This window comes from Battus philenor, unplaced genomic scaffold (genome assembly GCF_028537555.1).
Source record: "Battus philenor isolate CCGP_79_NKW_IND1 unplaced genomic scaffold, ilBatPhil1.0.hap1 SCAF_25, whole genome shotgun sequence".
NCBI lineage: Eukaryota > Metazoa > Arthropoda > Insecta > Lepidoptera > Papilionidae > Battus > Battus philenor.
Genome location: NW_027181688.1, coordinates 3,163,006 through 3,176,109, shown reverse-complemented (window position 1 = coordinate 3,176,109; position 13,104 = coordinate 3,163,006). Strand labels below are relative to the sequence as shown.

General features: G+C 35.3%; 1 protein-coding gene across 1 annotated transcript in view; it reads left to right on the top strand.

Moving 5' to 3' along the window:
* Positions 1-13,104, top strand: part of gek (serine/threonine-protein kinase gek) — a 61,836-nt gene that overhangs the window by 15,975 nt on the left and 32,757 nt on the right. Inside the window, exons 3-15 of the mRNA XM_068768279.1 lie at positions 2,990-3,169; positions 4,468-4,589; positions 5,604-5,717; positions 6,487-6,591; positions 7,150-7,298; positions 7,536-7,629; positions 8,000-8,056; positions 8,604-8,658; positions 9,488-9,618; positions 9,982-10,068; positions 10,625-10,746; positions 11,558-11,708; positions 12,894-13,011. Of these exons, the coding sequence (XP_068624380.1) occupies positions 2,990-3,169; positions 4,468-4,589; positions 5,604-5,717; positions 6,487-6,591; positions 7,150-7,298; positions 7,536-7,629; positions 8,000-8,056; positions 8,604-8,658; positions 9,488-9,618; positions 9,982-10,068; positions 10,625-10,746; positions 11,558-11,708; positions 12,894-13,011 (1,485 nt within the window). The remainder of the gene's footprint in view (positions 1-2,989; positions 3,170-4,467; positions 4,590-5,603; positions 5,718-6,486; positions 6,592-7,149; positions 7,299-7,535; positions 7,630-7,999; positions 8,057-8,603; positions 8,659-9,487; positions 9,619-9,981; positions 10,069-10,624; positions 10,747-11,557; positions 11,709-12,893; positions 13,012-13,104) is intronic.

Below are 13,104 nucleotides of genomic sequence, written 5' to 3'. Positions count from 1 at the left end.
TAAGTCATGTTTCAAGACAGAAATGACATTCGGTGATGAAGAAATAATGGAGAAGAATATGACTAATAGACGTGGAAAAATTACAAGAACTGGTGTAGCTCGTAAGGCAATATAGTGTTTAGATAGTGTCTGATGATATGAATTTAATATGTAAACATTTTTAATTTATGCCTCAGTTTTCACTTCGGTCTCTCTGAATAATAGAATGATAGCTCTTTTCTGGATAACTTAGTCCATCAACATCACTCATTTCAACTTTAACGTCCACTACTGGACATGGGTCTGTTGTGAATGTGGGCGTCTTTTGTCGAACTTAACAAGGTCGTCTGTTAGTTCTTATATCTTCTTAAATAAAATATCTATCAAATATGTTTATGGATGGATATACCATAATCGCCAGGCTTGGATGTAGGGATGGAGTTCTCAGTGTGGTATTATGGTATGCAGAGAACGTTGCTACCCATCCTTTGGAAACTGGTTTGTAAGCAGTGGAAATCCTATATTTAATAATGCACAAAGTGTGAATTATTTACAATCGTATCCCGGGAATCGCACCCGCGACCTATGATCGCAAGTCACAGTTCTTACAACTAAGCTACCACTTAGTTATAAGGAAGGAGTTACTGAACACTTGTTATTGAACGTATAGTTACGTACGGTAGACACTGTTGACAAAAGCTTGTATTAGTAGATAAGTTCTGGATTTAATGAATCCATTATTACCATACATTAAGCATGCGAAACCTTTCTTTTTTTATGTTGAATAAATATTCAAACTCGAGATACATCGCGAATACGGTATTCAGTATTAAAAGCCCTCGAGAACTCGAAACGCGATGTATTATAAACAAGATGAAAAAGTCGTGTTTGTTTGCAGTATTTTAGTAGGTCAGCGGGTCGGTGGCTATGCGGGTTAATTTTAGCCCGTATGCATTTTAAAGAAGTCTTTTTTTTTATTCTTGTAATTGCATTTTTTCCCAAGCGGCCGACGTGAATCTCGGATCTTGGCGTTGGATACGTGTTTGTTCTTTTTAGTAATTATTTATCAGAAAATGTATTTCACTTAGCTCAACTTTGTTTAGTGTCTCTATCTATTGACGTTCAGATGGTAAAATCTGGATTTGCAAGACACCACGCCCTCTGGTGCGAAACAGAGTTATTTACGAATCCTATTCACTGAAAATTCCACGGTCAGCATTGGTTCAGCTACCTCTGTGACCATGTTCAGATCGTGTCTGGTCTTGTTTTCTCCTGTATGACCTGGTGGCGCTCATAGCGTCAAGTTTTGTAATGTCTAGTCAACAAAATTAAAAACTCCGGCAAAACTTTCATGATGCCGAAGATGTCAAGAAAGAAGTTATTGAAGTCACCGCTTCGTAATGTAATACTTATAGCGCTGCGTTATTATAGTTGGAAGGTATCACGTAATTTCAGGTGATGTCCTTATGCGTCTAGTCACTACGTTCGACCACTAGTTCGAGTTACTACGATCTTTGGGAAGAACAGGGACCCTTATTTGCTTTATTGATTTTTTTACGCTTTTTTTATTATCTTTCATTCATCATATATATATATATATATATATATATATATATATATATATATCCTTTAGCTTATAGCTATATATATATATATATCATTTAGCCTTTCTCTTCCGTTCTATTCGCCATCCATCCATCCTCAACCACTACGTTCTAGGTATATTTATTTAAAATTTTCTTTAAATATCAGCTATTTCAATATCAGATTTATGCAGCTTTACATTCTATTATTTACATATATCTATCACAGTTTTTATTTCTTTATTCTACTCATATTTTAATTTACAATTAAATTTAACTTCTTTCTTTGTTTTAGTGCTTACTTACTATTTAATTTCCTTTCTGACAATATTTGAGCTTATAGTTATTTTTTGTTTCTTTTTATTGCTGTTTTGGCTACCTTCTTACAGCAGTTAAGGAAGGAATTTCTTTCCTCTTTTTCTAACATGATGGAGGCGATGGTCGTTTCCTGGTCACTGTGTTTTTTAAGAAGTATTAAATAAAAAGTACACTGGGCCACCAATTCTGATTGTATAAGAAGTTAGATGTATTAAATATAATAGGAAAAACTTAATAGAATATTTTGGTATATGTAATTATATAGTTATAATATTAATCTAAATAACAGTGTAGTATCTGCATACTCATTCTGGAGGACGATAAAAAAACTAAATAATATGGAGTGCACGGAATGTAAGAGACGGTATCAACGATTTTTCTCCCAGGCTGTTAATTTTTTATATATTAAGTACGTATATACTTTTATATACATAAAATAAAAACACCTATAATACAGACACATAACATATTATTAAATACGTAAGACATTTCAGAGGAATAGACAAAAGTCAAAAGGTACAGGGAGACCGGTGGCCAGATTTCACCAGATTTCGAATTTCAAATTCAAATTTTTCCGTAACCGTTGAACACAGGACGGTCAGCGCTAGCTTCGTTATTCGTACGGGTTTTTTAATCGCGCTAGTTTTTTTCTGGTAGAATATTCTATTTTTACGTGATGCTCCAAGCGAAGGTCTGATTTGTTCGTGGATGCGGGAGGTTCAGAGTAACAGGTTCAACAATTAACAATTCAAAGCCGAACGTCTTCGTGAACAGCATGAAAGATAGCGTCAGGAAATGCACAAGAGAGATAATTTAATGAAATAAAATACGTACTATTCTTCTTTTTTAACTTTTATCAAAATAATTGTTCAATTATAGTACCTTGAACATGTTACATTTTTAGTTAATAATTTACGTAATTGACATAAGCTTAAACTAAATTTATTATAAATATCTGAAACATTTTTTGTCAATATGTATATTAGTGTTTACTTGGTTGTGTTTTATTATATAAATTAATATGTATTTGTAGCTGTAAACTCTGTCAATCTCACATAGTTTCTGGAAATTACTTAAAATTACTTAAATATTCTCTCCTTGTTTCACAGTCCTCGGCAACAAGCGTCTTAAACAGATCGAGACAATGTTCGTGTCGCGGCGGCTGCAGGGCCCGCGCACGAGCGGCTTCAGCGTGGAGACACTGCTGGATATGTTGCTCGTGCTGTACGACGAATGCTGCAACAGCAGTCTGCGCAGGGAGAAGGCGGTCGCTGACTTCATACAATACGGTGAGTTACTAAGCACCTCCCTAAACGATATGGAGATGAACACGTAGCTTCGTACATGTAGAGTGTACCTTACGATTACATCGCCTGATTTGAGAATCAGGAAGTGCGTACGCGCACTTAAAATAGGTACCTGCACTCGGAACGATACTCGATTTTTTCCATTTTTTCGAAAACACAAAAGTTGTTTGCTTCTGACGGCTGTAAAAACCAAACTAATAGTTTGTTTTGCTTCAAATTTTGACAGACGTCATGTCATGGATGTCAAATGTCAAAACTGAGAGCAATTCGGTTTTAAGTGACGCCATCTATCAAAGGCTAGTTATATAACAATCCACCCTCGTACTGTCCCCATTTGTTTTTGTTTGTTTTTTAACTTAACCATTGGAGCTTCTGTGAACCGGGCGTGGCCCAGACCTTTGTCCACCTTGTGGCCAACTGTCTGGTTTTCGGGAGACTCTGAATCTGCTCCGAATGCCGGTTAGGCACTAAGATCTGCGAGGACGCTATATCCTAGCTTATCGAGAATGATGAGATGCGACCAGTTTCTTAGACTATGTAGAAAAATTGTGATAAACGTATTAAAAAAGAAATCAATAATCTAAGAAAAATGTTAATAAAATAATACGAATGTAAGGAAAATGATAAGTAAGTATATATTAATAAATTATAAACGAAACGAGGTGATGGATGAAAGGCATCGAAAAAGAGGAAAAATGGAATGAAAGGGCAAGACAGATGAAATGTAGGAAGTAAGGAAAAGAATGAAAGATCTTAAAATGCACGGAAGAAGAGCGCGAAAATAAAAATATAAGTGATACAATTATTAAAAAGAGATTAAAGCCTGTAACCCATAAATAAGTTAGGGATACGAGAGGCCTCCAATAGCGGGGCCATTTCAAGAAAAAAAAACCTAACCATTGGGAGCTTTGGGGACAGCATAAGCAACAAATTATGAATATATTAGAGAGGGTGATAATATCCTCGGCATGCTTATTCAGTTACGAGTTTCTGAGAATATTGCTAGAATATCCCCTACCAGTCGCATAAGGCGACTACAAGAGTATCGGTTTCGTGGGCATACAACGCCCTTCATCGTCCACTAAAGGAAACCCCAGGACGACAGCGACACGAAATTATGTTAAGTAATATATATTTGATACTTATCTTGATATTCTTTTCAAATGACTGCCGCCTTCATAAATTATATTCATATGAATAAAAAAAATTTCAGGAAGTGTGTTCATCGTCTTCAACGTTTTGTTGTCGACACAATCACATAATAATGATGTCGTTTCCAGTGAAACCTGTGGCTACGGCTCTCAAGCGGCTGCGGCTGTCCAGGGACGACTTCGAGCTGGTGAAAGTGATTGGACGCGGCGCCTTCGGCGAGGTCTGCGTCGTCCGCGCCTCATACCTGCAGGTAACTTTAACTTGCTGCGTACATATCCCTGCATACTACAGGGTCATTAGTTATAAGTGTAAAAGCATTAGAGAAGTGTATGTGTAGTACATTTGCTTTCAAATATTGTATAATCAACTGTGAATAACACATCTAAAATGCAAATAATGTAATGATAAAATAGTAAGAAATAACATTTTCAAAATTCGAATTACTATATGTTAAAATTAATTATTGTTTACTACCTGTCCCTACAGACAATTTAAAAAAATATTAATGTAACATATTTCAAAGTGGACACTTTATAGAGAGGCGTGTGACAGTTATAAGAATTATAATTTAATAAATATTAAAGTAAGATTTACTTTAAATCACATCCCATACACTCATATATTTATATATACATATATATTTAAGTATATATATGTATAGTGACACTCTGTGTTTGGCACTAATCGGTGTAACATAACTCCTAAAGATGCCCCGTGGAGGGGTGAAACACTTGTTGAGGGGTTTGGCGGTGGCGGTTGTGTGATTCGCATTGTTTGCCGCATACGCATTTATCAGAGGGCTGGCGGGGGGTGCACTTTATTGCACGACTACCATTGCATGTGTGAAGTGGCTAAATATTGGTCTTTTTCTTACTTAGGATGGACTTCCGCGAGGTAACGCCTGATTCCATTAAATATATATATATATATATGTACACATATATATACATACAAATTAATGCCCTGCGGTAGAAGATTGAGACATACTATCGTACGCAGTGGTTACAATTCACATTTTAATTTTAATTCACATTTTATGCATTATTTATATAAGATTGCCACTGCTCACAAACAAGTTTCCAGAGAATGAGCAGAAGCGTCCTCTGCTTTCCTCCATAGATATCTTTTGGGGTAAGCCTGTGCATTGCAGTGGGCGTATACGGGCTACATACAATATTTGATTAAAAAACATGATTAATAGTTTATATATTTTTATTTCAAATTTCGAATAATATTAAATACAATGATGCAATTGCAACATTAGCAGGGCGCGGACTGCGGCGGAAATATGGCGGCTGCTTCCGGCGGAACTGTATCTACGACGACCGGCGAAAGGGTGTATGCGATGAAGATATTGAACAAATGGGAAATGCTCAAGGCGAGTGCCTACACTTTGATATTATACACTTATTAGTTGTTTCGTCGAACTTAATGAACGCACCATCAACCCCATGCGGATGCAATTTAGTAAAATCCATTCTTAGTTATGATATAAGAGATATTAAGTTAATATTAAAAGTTTATTATTCAAAAATGCGTATTTTCAAATCTTATTACAATTTGAAGGATTTTATTAGTTATAAGAAAACTAATGAAACGAGACTCAGGTCAGGGTGTGTTTGGAACCCAGTTTTAAGTTTAAAGATGCCGATGCAGGCAGGGTAGTTAGATTAGATTTAGTTTCAACTAATTAGGATTTTCTGACATTGTCATAACATACAAAAGCGAGTAATAGAAATTATTTTAATAACTTTGGATTGTTTTACTTTGGAGTCATCTTAAATATAGAGTCAATAGAGTTATAACGATTGAATATCTACATCACAAAAATAAAGATAATAGAAAAGATATCTGTATGCATGATTGTAGCTTATGTTTGCCCGGAATAATTTTAAGTAATGTTTCCTATAGAGATTTCCTATTAATTAATATTTTATACTATTTACTTAGTTATTCTATATGCCATGGGTGGCCAAACTGCGGCTCGAGAGTGAGTGCGCAAATGAGAGCGAGAATGTGTATTCAACTGTGGCTTAAAAAAGAAATTTCAAATTTTGAAAAATGGTTCACACTATCAAAGAGCTTGGCCACCACTGCTCTATGCCATTGTTTTCAAGAAAAACTAAATTTACCTTTTTCTCTTCCAGAGGGCTGAAACTGCGTGCTTCCAAGAAGAGAGAGACGTTTTAGTTTTTGGGGATAGAAGATGGATAACAAATTTACACTATGCCTTCCAAGATGAACATAATTTGGTAAGTATTTAAAAAAAGTTTATTACCACAGAATAAATATCCCATCGTATCTATTTATTTTAAAGAAAAGATTTTAAAATTAAATACTTTTTTTTTTACAAAATTAAAACAAATATATTGACGCGGCTTTTATTATCAACCTACACACAAGGACGAAAAAAATAAATGCACCAATTATAATTCTTACAAAGTAGACGTGTGTAAACGCATCTTTATATTTATCTAATTTGAAGGACCCTACCTATACCTATCCCTTTCATATTCAAAAGTTCGATTGAAAGAGCACTATAATAATTCTAATATAGACTCGCGGCCTACCAGTAACCCATTCGATAACTATACATAACTTGTATAATTGTAAATAAATAAAAAAATATTGTAATTACTCACTTTTTTTAAAACAAATTTTTACTTCATGTAAAAATAGGTTAGCAATACCTATTATAGATTTTTAGGGATAGTTGATTGTTGATGTTGTTGGTGATCTTCCTCTAGCCCTTTTACCTCCTGGTTCTTGAAGTGTAGAAGATGTTGTTGACAATGTGATTTAATTTTCAGTATTTAGTAATGGATTACTACTGCGGAGGGGATTTGCTGACGCTGCTGTCTAAGTTCGAGGACAGGCTGCCCGAGGACATGGCCAAGTTCTACATCGCGGAGATGGTGCTTGCAATACAGAGTGTGCATGAGCTGCGCTATGTGCATAGGTGAGGTCCACCTCTGCACTTTAAGATTAACTTATAAGTGTTATTGTTAAAGCGATAATGACCCATGTGCTTTATGATTACTTCCACATTTTATTAAGATGTTGGACATCCACTGCTGATCATAGAATTCTGATAGAAATGGTATAAAAAATAAATTTTATTTTACGCATTGAAAGACATCGAATGTCTTTATATTATTTTTTCGTAGTAACAATTAGAAATTTATAAATCTTTCAGAGATATAAAGCCAGATAACGTGCTGTTAGACGCAAGTGGTCACATACGGCTGGCGGACTTCGGTTCCTGCTTGCGGTTAGGTGAAGATGGCAAGGTGAGATGTATTTACAACATTAATAGAGATGGTGTTTTCGAATGCATAAATGTATTATTGTAATAGAAAAATCTGACTATAAATAGGCAAGAGAAAGAAACAGACATGTTTGTGCGCTACTAGTGACTTGAAAATTAGATCAACTCATTACATCCGCTTTCCCATTATATTTTGGGTAAAGGTTTATGAACCTGGTATGTCGTTACGTAGCTCCAAGAAATAAACGAAGTTCAGCAAATACCAATGGAGTGATCTTTCCAATATTAAACATGGTCAATAATCAATAAATTGCAATTTTGACGTCATATTAAAAAAAAAACAACAGAGCTAACTACTTCCTCGTGTCTTATTCATAATGTATTTATTGCAGGTACAAAGTAATGTAGCGGTGGGGACTCCAGATTACATATCTCCGGAGATATTAAGGGTGAGTTAAATATCACTAAATATGGGGCTTTTCTTTGTGTGGCAATTCAGTAAAGAAAATCTAGAGAATATTAAAAAGTTGCAATTAATACTAATAAAATATATTAAAGAATGTGAAAAGAATTATAGAATAAAAACAAAATAAATTTAAAGTTAATTTATTCTGCTACAGATTAAAACAATAGAGTATGTAAGCGAGAACAGATTTATCGTGAATAATTTGTCACAATTGATTGTGAAAGTTACTTTTTTTGTTGTTGGTCACTTGAATATAAACTCACTTCGTGTCCAAATATTTTTCGTGTTTAAATAATGAATGACTTAGATTTTTTTATACAAACATGCAATAGTTTAGGAGAGGGTAAAAGGTACTGCTTGTATATCTCATTATTATATGTAGCGGATGGTGACGGGCGTGAAAATACCGAAAAGCTGGTCATAGAGATCTGTGAAAGCAACTCATCGAATCGGCATTTAAGAAATAATAATTAAGAGAAATAGTAATTGTGTGAAAAAAAATGTTATTTAAATTGTAATTTCTTTTTCAGGCAATGGAAGACGGTCAAGGTCGTTATGGACCTGAATGTGACTGGTGGTCGTTAGGTGGGTTCAAAGTTTTAACAATTTTAATTATTCCTTGCATGATAACATAGCGCGCAGGTCAGATGGCCACTGAGACCTTGAGGTCTTAGAGTGGAGACTGCAGACCAGCAAGTGCAGCGTAGGACGTCACCATGTCTATGAGATGGACGTCCTATGCTGCACTTGCTGGATGACCTTGGATGCACTTGATGGATGACCTTGTTATGGTACCGCCTACTTCAGCAATCGACGTTTTGCGGCTGAAATTATGATGATGATAAACACATGAATATCCAAAATCTCGCAATGCCAGAAGACGAAAGTATTTGATTAATGTGTATTGCCGGTGATAACTTATAAATGTGAGACGTGGTCGCCTTCGGTGGGCCTTATAAGGCTCAAGTTGAGAGAGAAATAGAGAAGGCTATGCTTAGAACGTCGCTGCGATATCGAATCAGAAATGAGGGGATTCCCCAAAGAACCAGTTACAGATGTAGCTCCAAGAATTGCTCATTTGAAGTGGTAGGTAAGGCACGATGCTCGTATAACTAATAGCCATTGAGGCCGAAAGTTTCTCGAGACCACGAACCGGTAGACGCGACGTGGATAGGCCTCCAATTAGGTGGGACAGCGCAAGACTGGTAATCGTGGTGATCTTTGGAAGAGATCTACGTTTTGCAGAGGATGTCTATAAGATTGAATAAATCCAGCACTAATTCTATTCGCAAATGAATTATAAAACATATAAATCTGTAAAATGTCTTAAAGTTGTATTTACCATCAAAGACGATTAAAAAGCATCCGACACTCGGTCTGGTAACTTAACAATATTATTAAACTAACATTCCAGGTGTTTGCATGTATGAAATGCTGTTTGGCGAAACACCGTTCTACGCGGAGTCACTGGTGGAGACGTACGGGAAGATCATGAACCACGCGCGGTGCTTCCACTGTCCACCACCCGACGAACTCGCGGCCCAGGTATTAATTCTACTCAATCCAGTGAAACTAGTATGTAGTAGCATTAGAATCTCTAGTGGAAACCATCGAGCTTCGCTATCTTAACAGATGTTTAGGCTAAGTGCCCCATGCGCCCTGCTGACTTTAAACCTCGGATATTTCATATATTCTTGCAGTATTGTAAAAAAGAATAAAAATATGATATTAAATAACAAAAGTTGATGTAGGATAAGGAGTAAATATGTAACTGGAGGATACTGATACAGAGTTAATAAAAAATCTAGTTCGGGTAATTTTTTGCCTTAATTTTTTTAATTCTCATTAAAAATTTGAATGAAATAATGTATGGGAAAAGTATAATAATATTATGTATTTCCATTGAAGGTTTCGGAGGAAGCGAAGGATCTTATACGAAGGTTGATTTGCTCGTCGGAGAACAGGCTGGGCAAGAATGGGTTGCAAGATTTTAAGGTAACGCTTCATACGATATTTTTATCTGATTAGACCTCCAATTACACTTACGTTTTGTACTTTAATATATAAAAAAATTAAGTTGCCAAGCTGAATTTTCTTTTACATAAAGTCGATTCAACCTTTTTGGGACAAGGTATATGTTTCAATAAAAAGTTTTAAATTCATTGCCAAAAAACTTACAAGCTTATACCAAGGAAAAATTAATCTATAAAACATATTGTATTAAAGATATTATATAGAAGACATAAATGTTTGATATTAGTATCGTGCCGAATTTAACATGATAAATAGATTTATAACATGAAAAAATTGTAAATTTTTCGTTAAAAAGTAACAATCGAGTATGTTGCCAGGTTCTTCTCCATAGAATCAACTGTCTGACAAGGCAGTAGTATATAGAATTAAAATGGGTATAAATATATATTCAAGTGTACACTATAATAATGTATTGAATTTTATTTGTTTAACTGACTTTATGCATGGCAAAGTTTATTAAAAAAATAAACATTTGTTTGATTGTCCTATCTACTATATTAAAAATAATTGTTTTTAGAGCCACCCATGGTTCGCCGGGCTGGACTGGGAGAACCTCCGCGAGATGCAGGCACCTTTTGTACCCGACGTCTCCAGTCCCACCGATACTTCCAACTTTGACGTCGACGACACGGATATACGGTACGTATTTAGGTGATTAACTCTTGGAGTTAAATGTAAAACATGTGTATATACAAATACAGAGATACTATATTTATCTAGCAAAACCTTAAAACTGCGTTAACAAATATTAGAACTAATTTAATTTACACAATCAATCAGAATCTCTAATTTACAACCAATCACACGTGTAATGTGTGTGAGACTACGGTATATATGAGCGACAGAGTAGGACGTATATAAATATGGACCATCGAATATGAATATGAACGAATGCATATACAGCCGTTTGTTGTTGCTACACTCACTTCATTTTTATTCATCATCATTATCAATCCAGCCGTACGACGTAACATGACAAATATATATATATATATATATATATATATATATATATATATTTATATATATATATATATGTATATATACATATATGTATATATACATATATATATACATACATACTTATATATCTCTGTATATAGTTAACATAATTAACTTACGTCTTACAGCCGCAATTCTTATAATTCATCATCATCACCAAATCAGCCGATAGGCATCCTCTGCAAGGGTTAGGCCTCCCCCAAAGATCAACACGATGACCAGTCTTCCGCGATCTTATCCATATCGTGGGTCCCCCTAGAGGGAGGCCCTACCCAGGTCGCGTCTACCGGCTATAGCGTGGTCGCCACTTACCTTTTGGCTTGACGGGCGTTGCACCAGCGATATGCCCCGCCTACTGCCACTTCAGACGAGCAACTATATACTAACTATATATTTATAATGATTGTTATTATTATCTACAAATATTTATTTGTAATATTTTTTGTAGTCTCTCAGAAGCAGTACCACCACCTCCGCCGTCCGCTGCGTTCTCGGGAAGACATCTACCGTTCGTCGGGTTCACCTTCACGGCGGGTTCGCGTCTGTCAGATTTGGGAGCTCCGACACCACTCAGTCCCGCAAAGAACGCGCCAAGCCAGGTACATGCATATACCAATTTGTTGGTACATACCAAATTTATTTGATCATGATTATAACGCAAGTTACATTATCTGGTGCTAAATATTGCACATTGACCTTTGGAAAGAGACAATCGGTTAATTTCGGTTTCGTAGACCGTTATTTCCGTCCCAACACTATCTATGTGACGTTTTGTCAGTCGTGCGACAGAGATAACGTTCTATGAAGCCGAAATTAGGCGATTGTCTCTTTCCAAAAGTATATATGTATATGTTTTATTATTAAACGCAGAAATGTATTTAAAAAGCACTACTGAAAATAATGAATTTGCTTTCGTATTTACAAGGAGGAATCAGTGTGAGGGCTACAACATAATCAAACATGAATTACCAAGCATCTTTTAGGGTCGGTACACAGTACAGGGTTCGCGCCGATATATATATATATATTGCGTATCGGTAGAGATTGTAACATTAAGATATTATATACTTTTTAGTATAATAATATTAAGAAAACATTTACAATTGTTCTCCACAAATTAAAAGTTGCAATGTAATATCATTCATTAATCATAATTTGATCAATCAATAAGTGGCTTGAACTAAATTCAATAAACTATCCATACATTTTTCTACGCCGAGAGTCAGACACATTGGGAACCGGTGTTGGAATAAAAACAAACACAGTTCCTGAAGATGTCTTATGCATGTACTAACAGTAGAAACATTGCTATACAACAGTTTCTGGGTTTTGGTTTCTTATGTGCTTTAGTTAATGTATTTAATGGGATAATGAATTTAACCATTTTTTTGAGTTTAGACCCTTTCTGACGCCAGGAAAATAAAAAAAAAACTACCTCGACTGATCTCGCCTGGAACAGCAGAGCTATAACCTGGCCATGAAGAGAAAAACATTTCGATCATAGGGTTCAAAAACCATCTATTTATTATTCGATTTTATTTTTATTAATCCATCATAAGAAAAAAACGTTCGATCATAGGGATCAATTGTTTTCTTTTATTCGATTTTATTTTTGTTATTCAATCATAGGGATTGAATATTTTTTCCATGATGAGAGACTACTGGATTTCATTATCATTATTATCATCTTTATAATTTTTAGAAAATATCTGATAATAAAAATTCTGTGCAAATGTTTTTGTCTTTTTCTTTTTTTTAATATATTTACTTTTATTTATCTGCAGGCTCCGTCAAACGCAGGCGATCGAGCAGCGCTAAAAGCGTTGGAACGAGAGAATGCATTGCTCGCGCAGACGATAGCAGAGCTGAGAGCCGGAGGAGTAGGCTTGGAGCCCGATAGTGGTGAGATATTATTTATTTAATTATATAACATATATAAGAGACGTAACTTTTTAGCATTCTATGGATCCGCCGTGCAGGTGACGAGCCCATCGC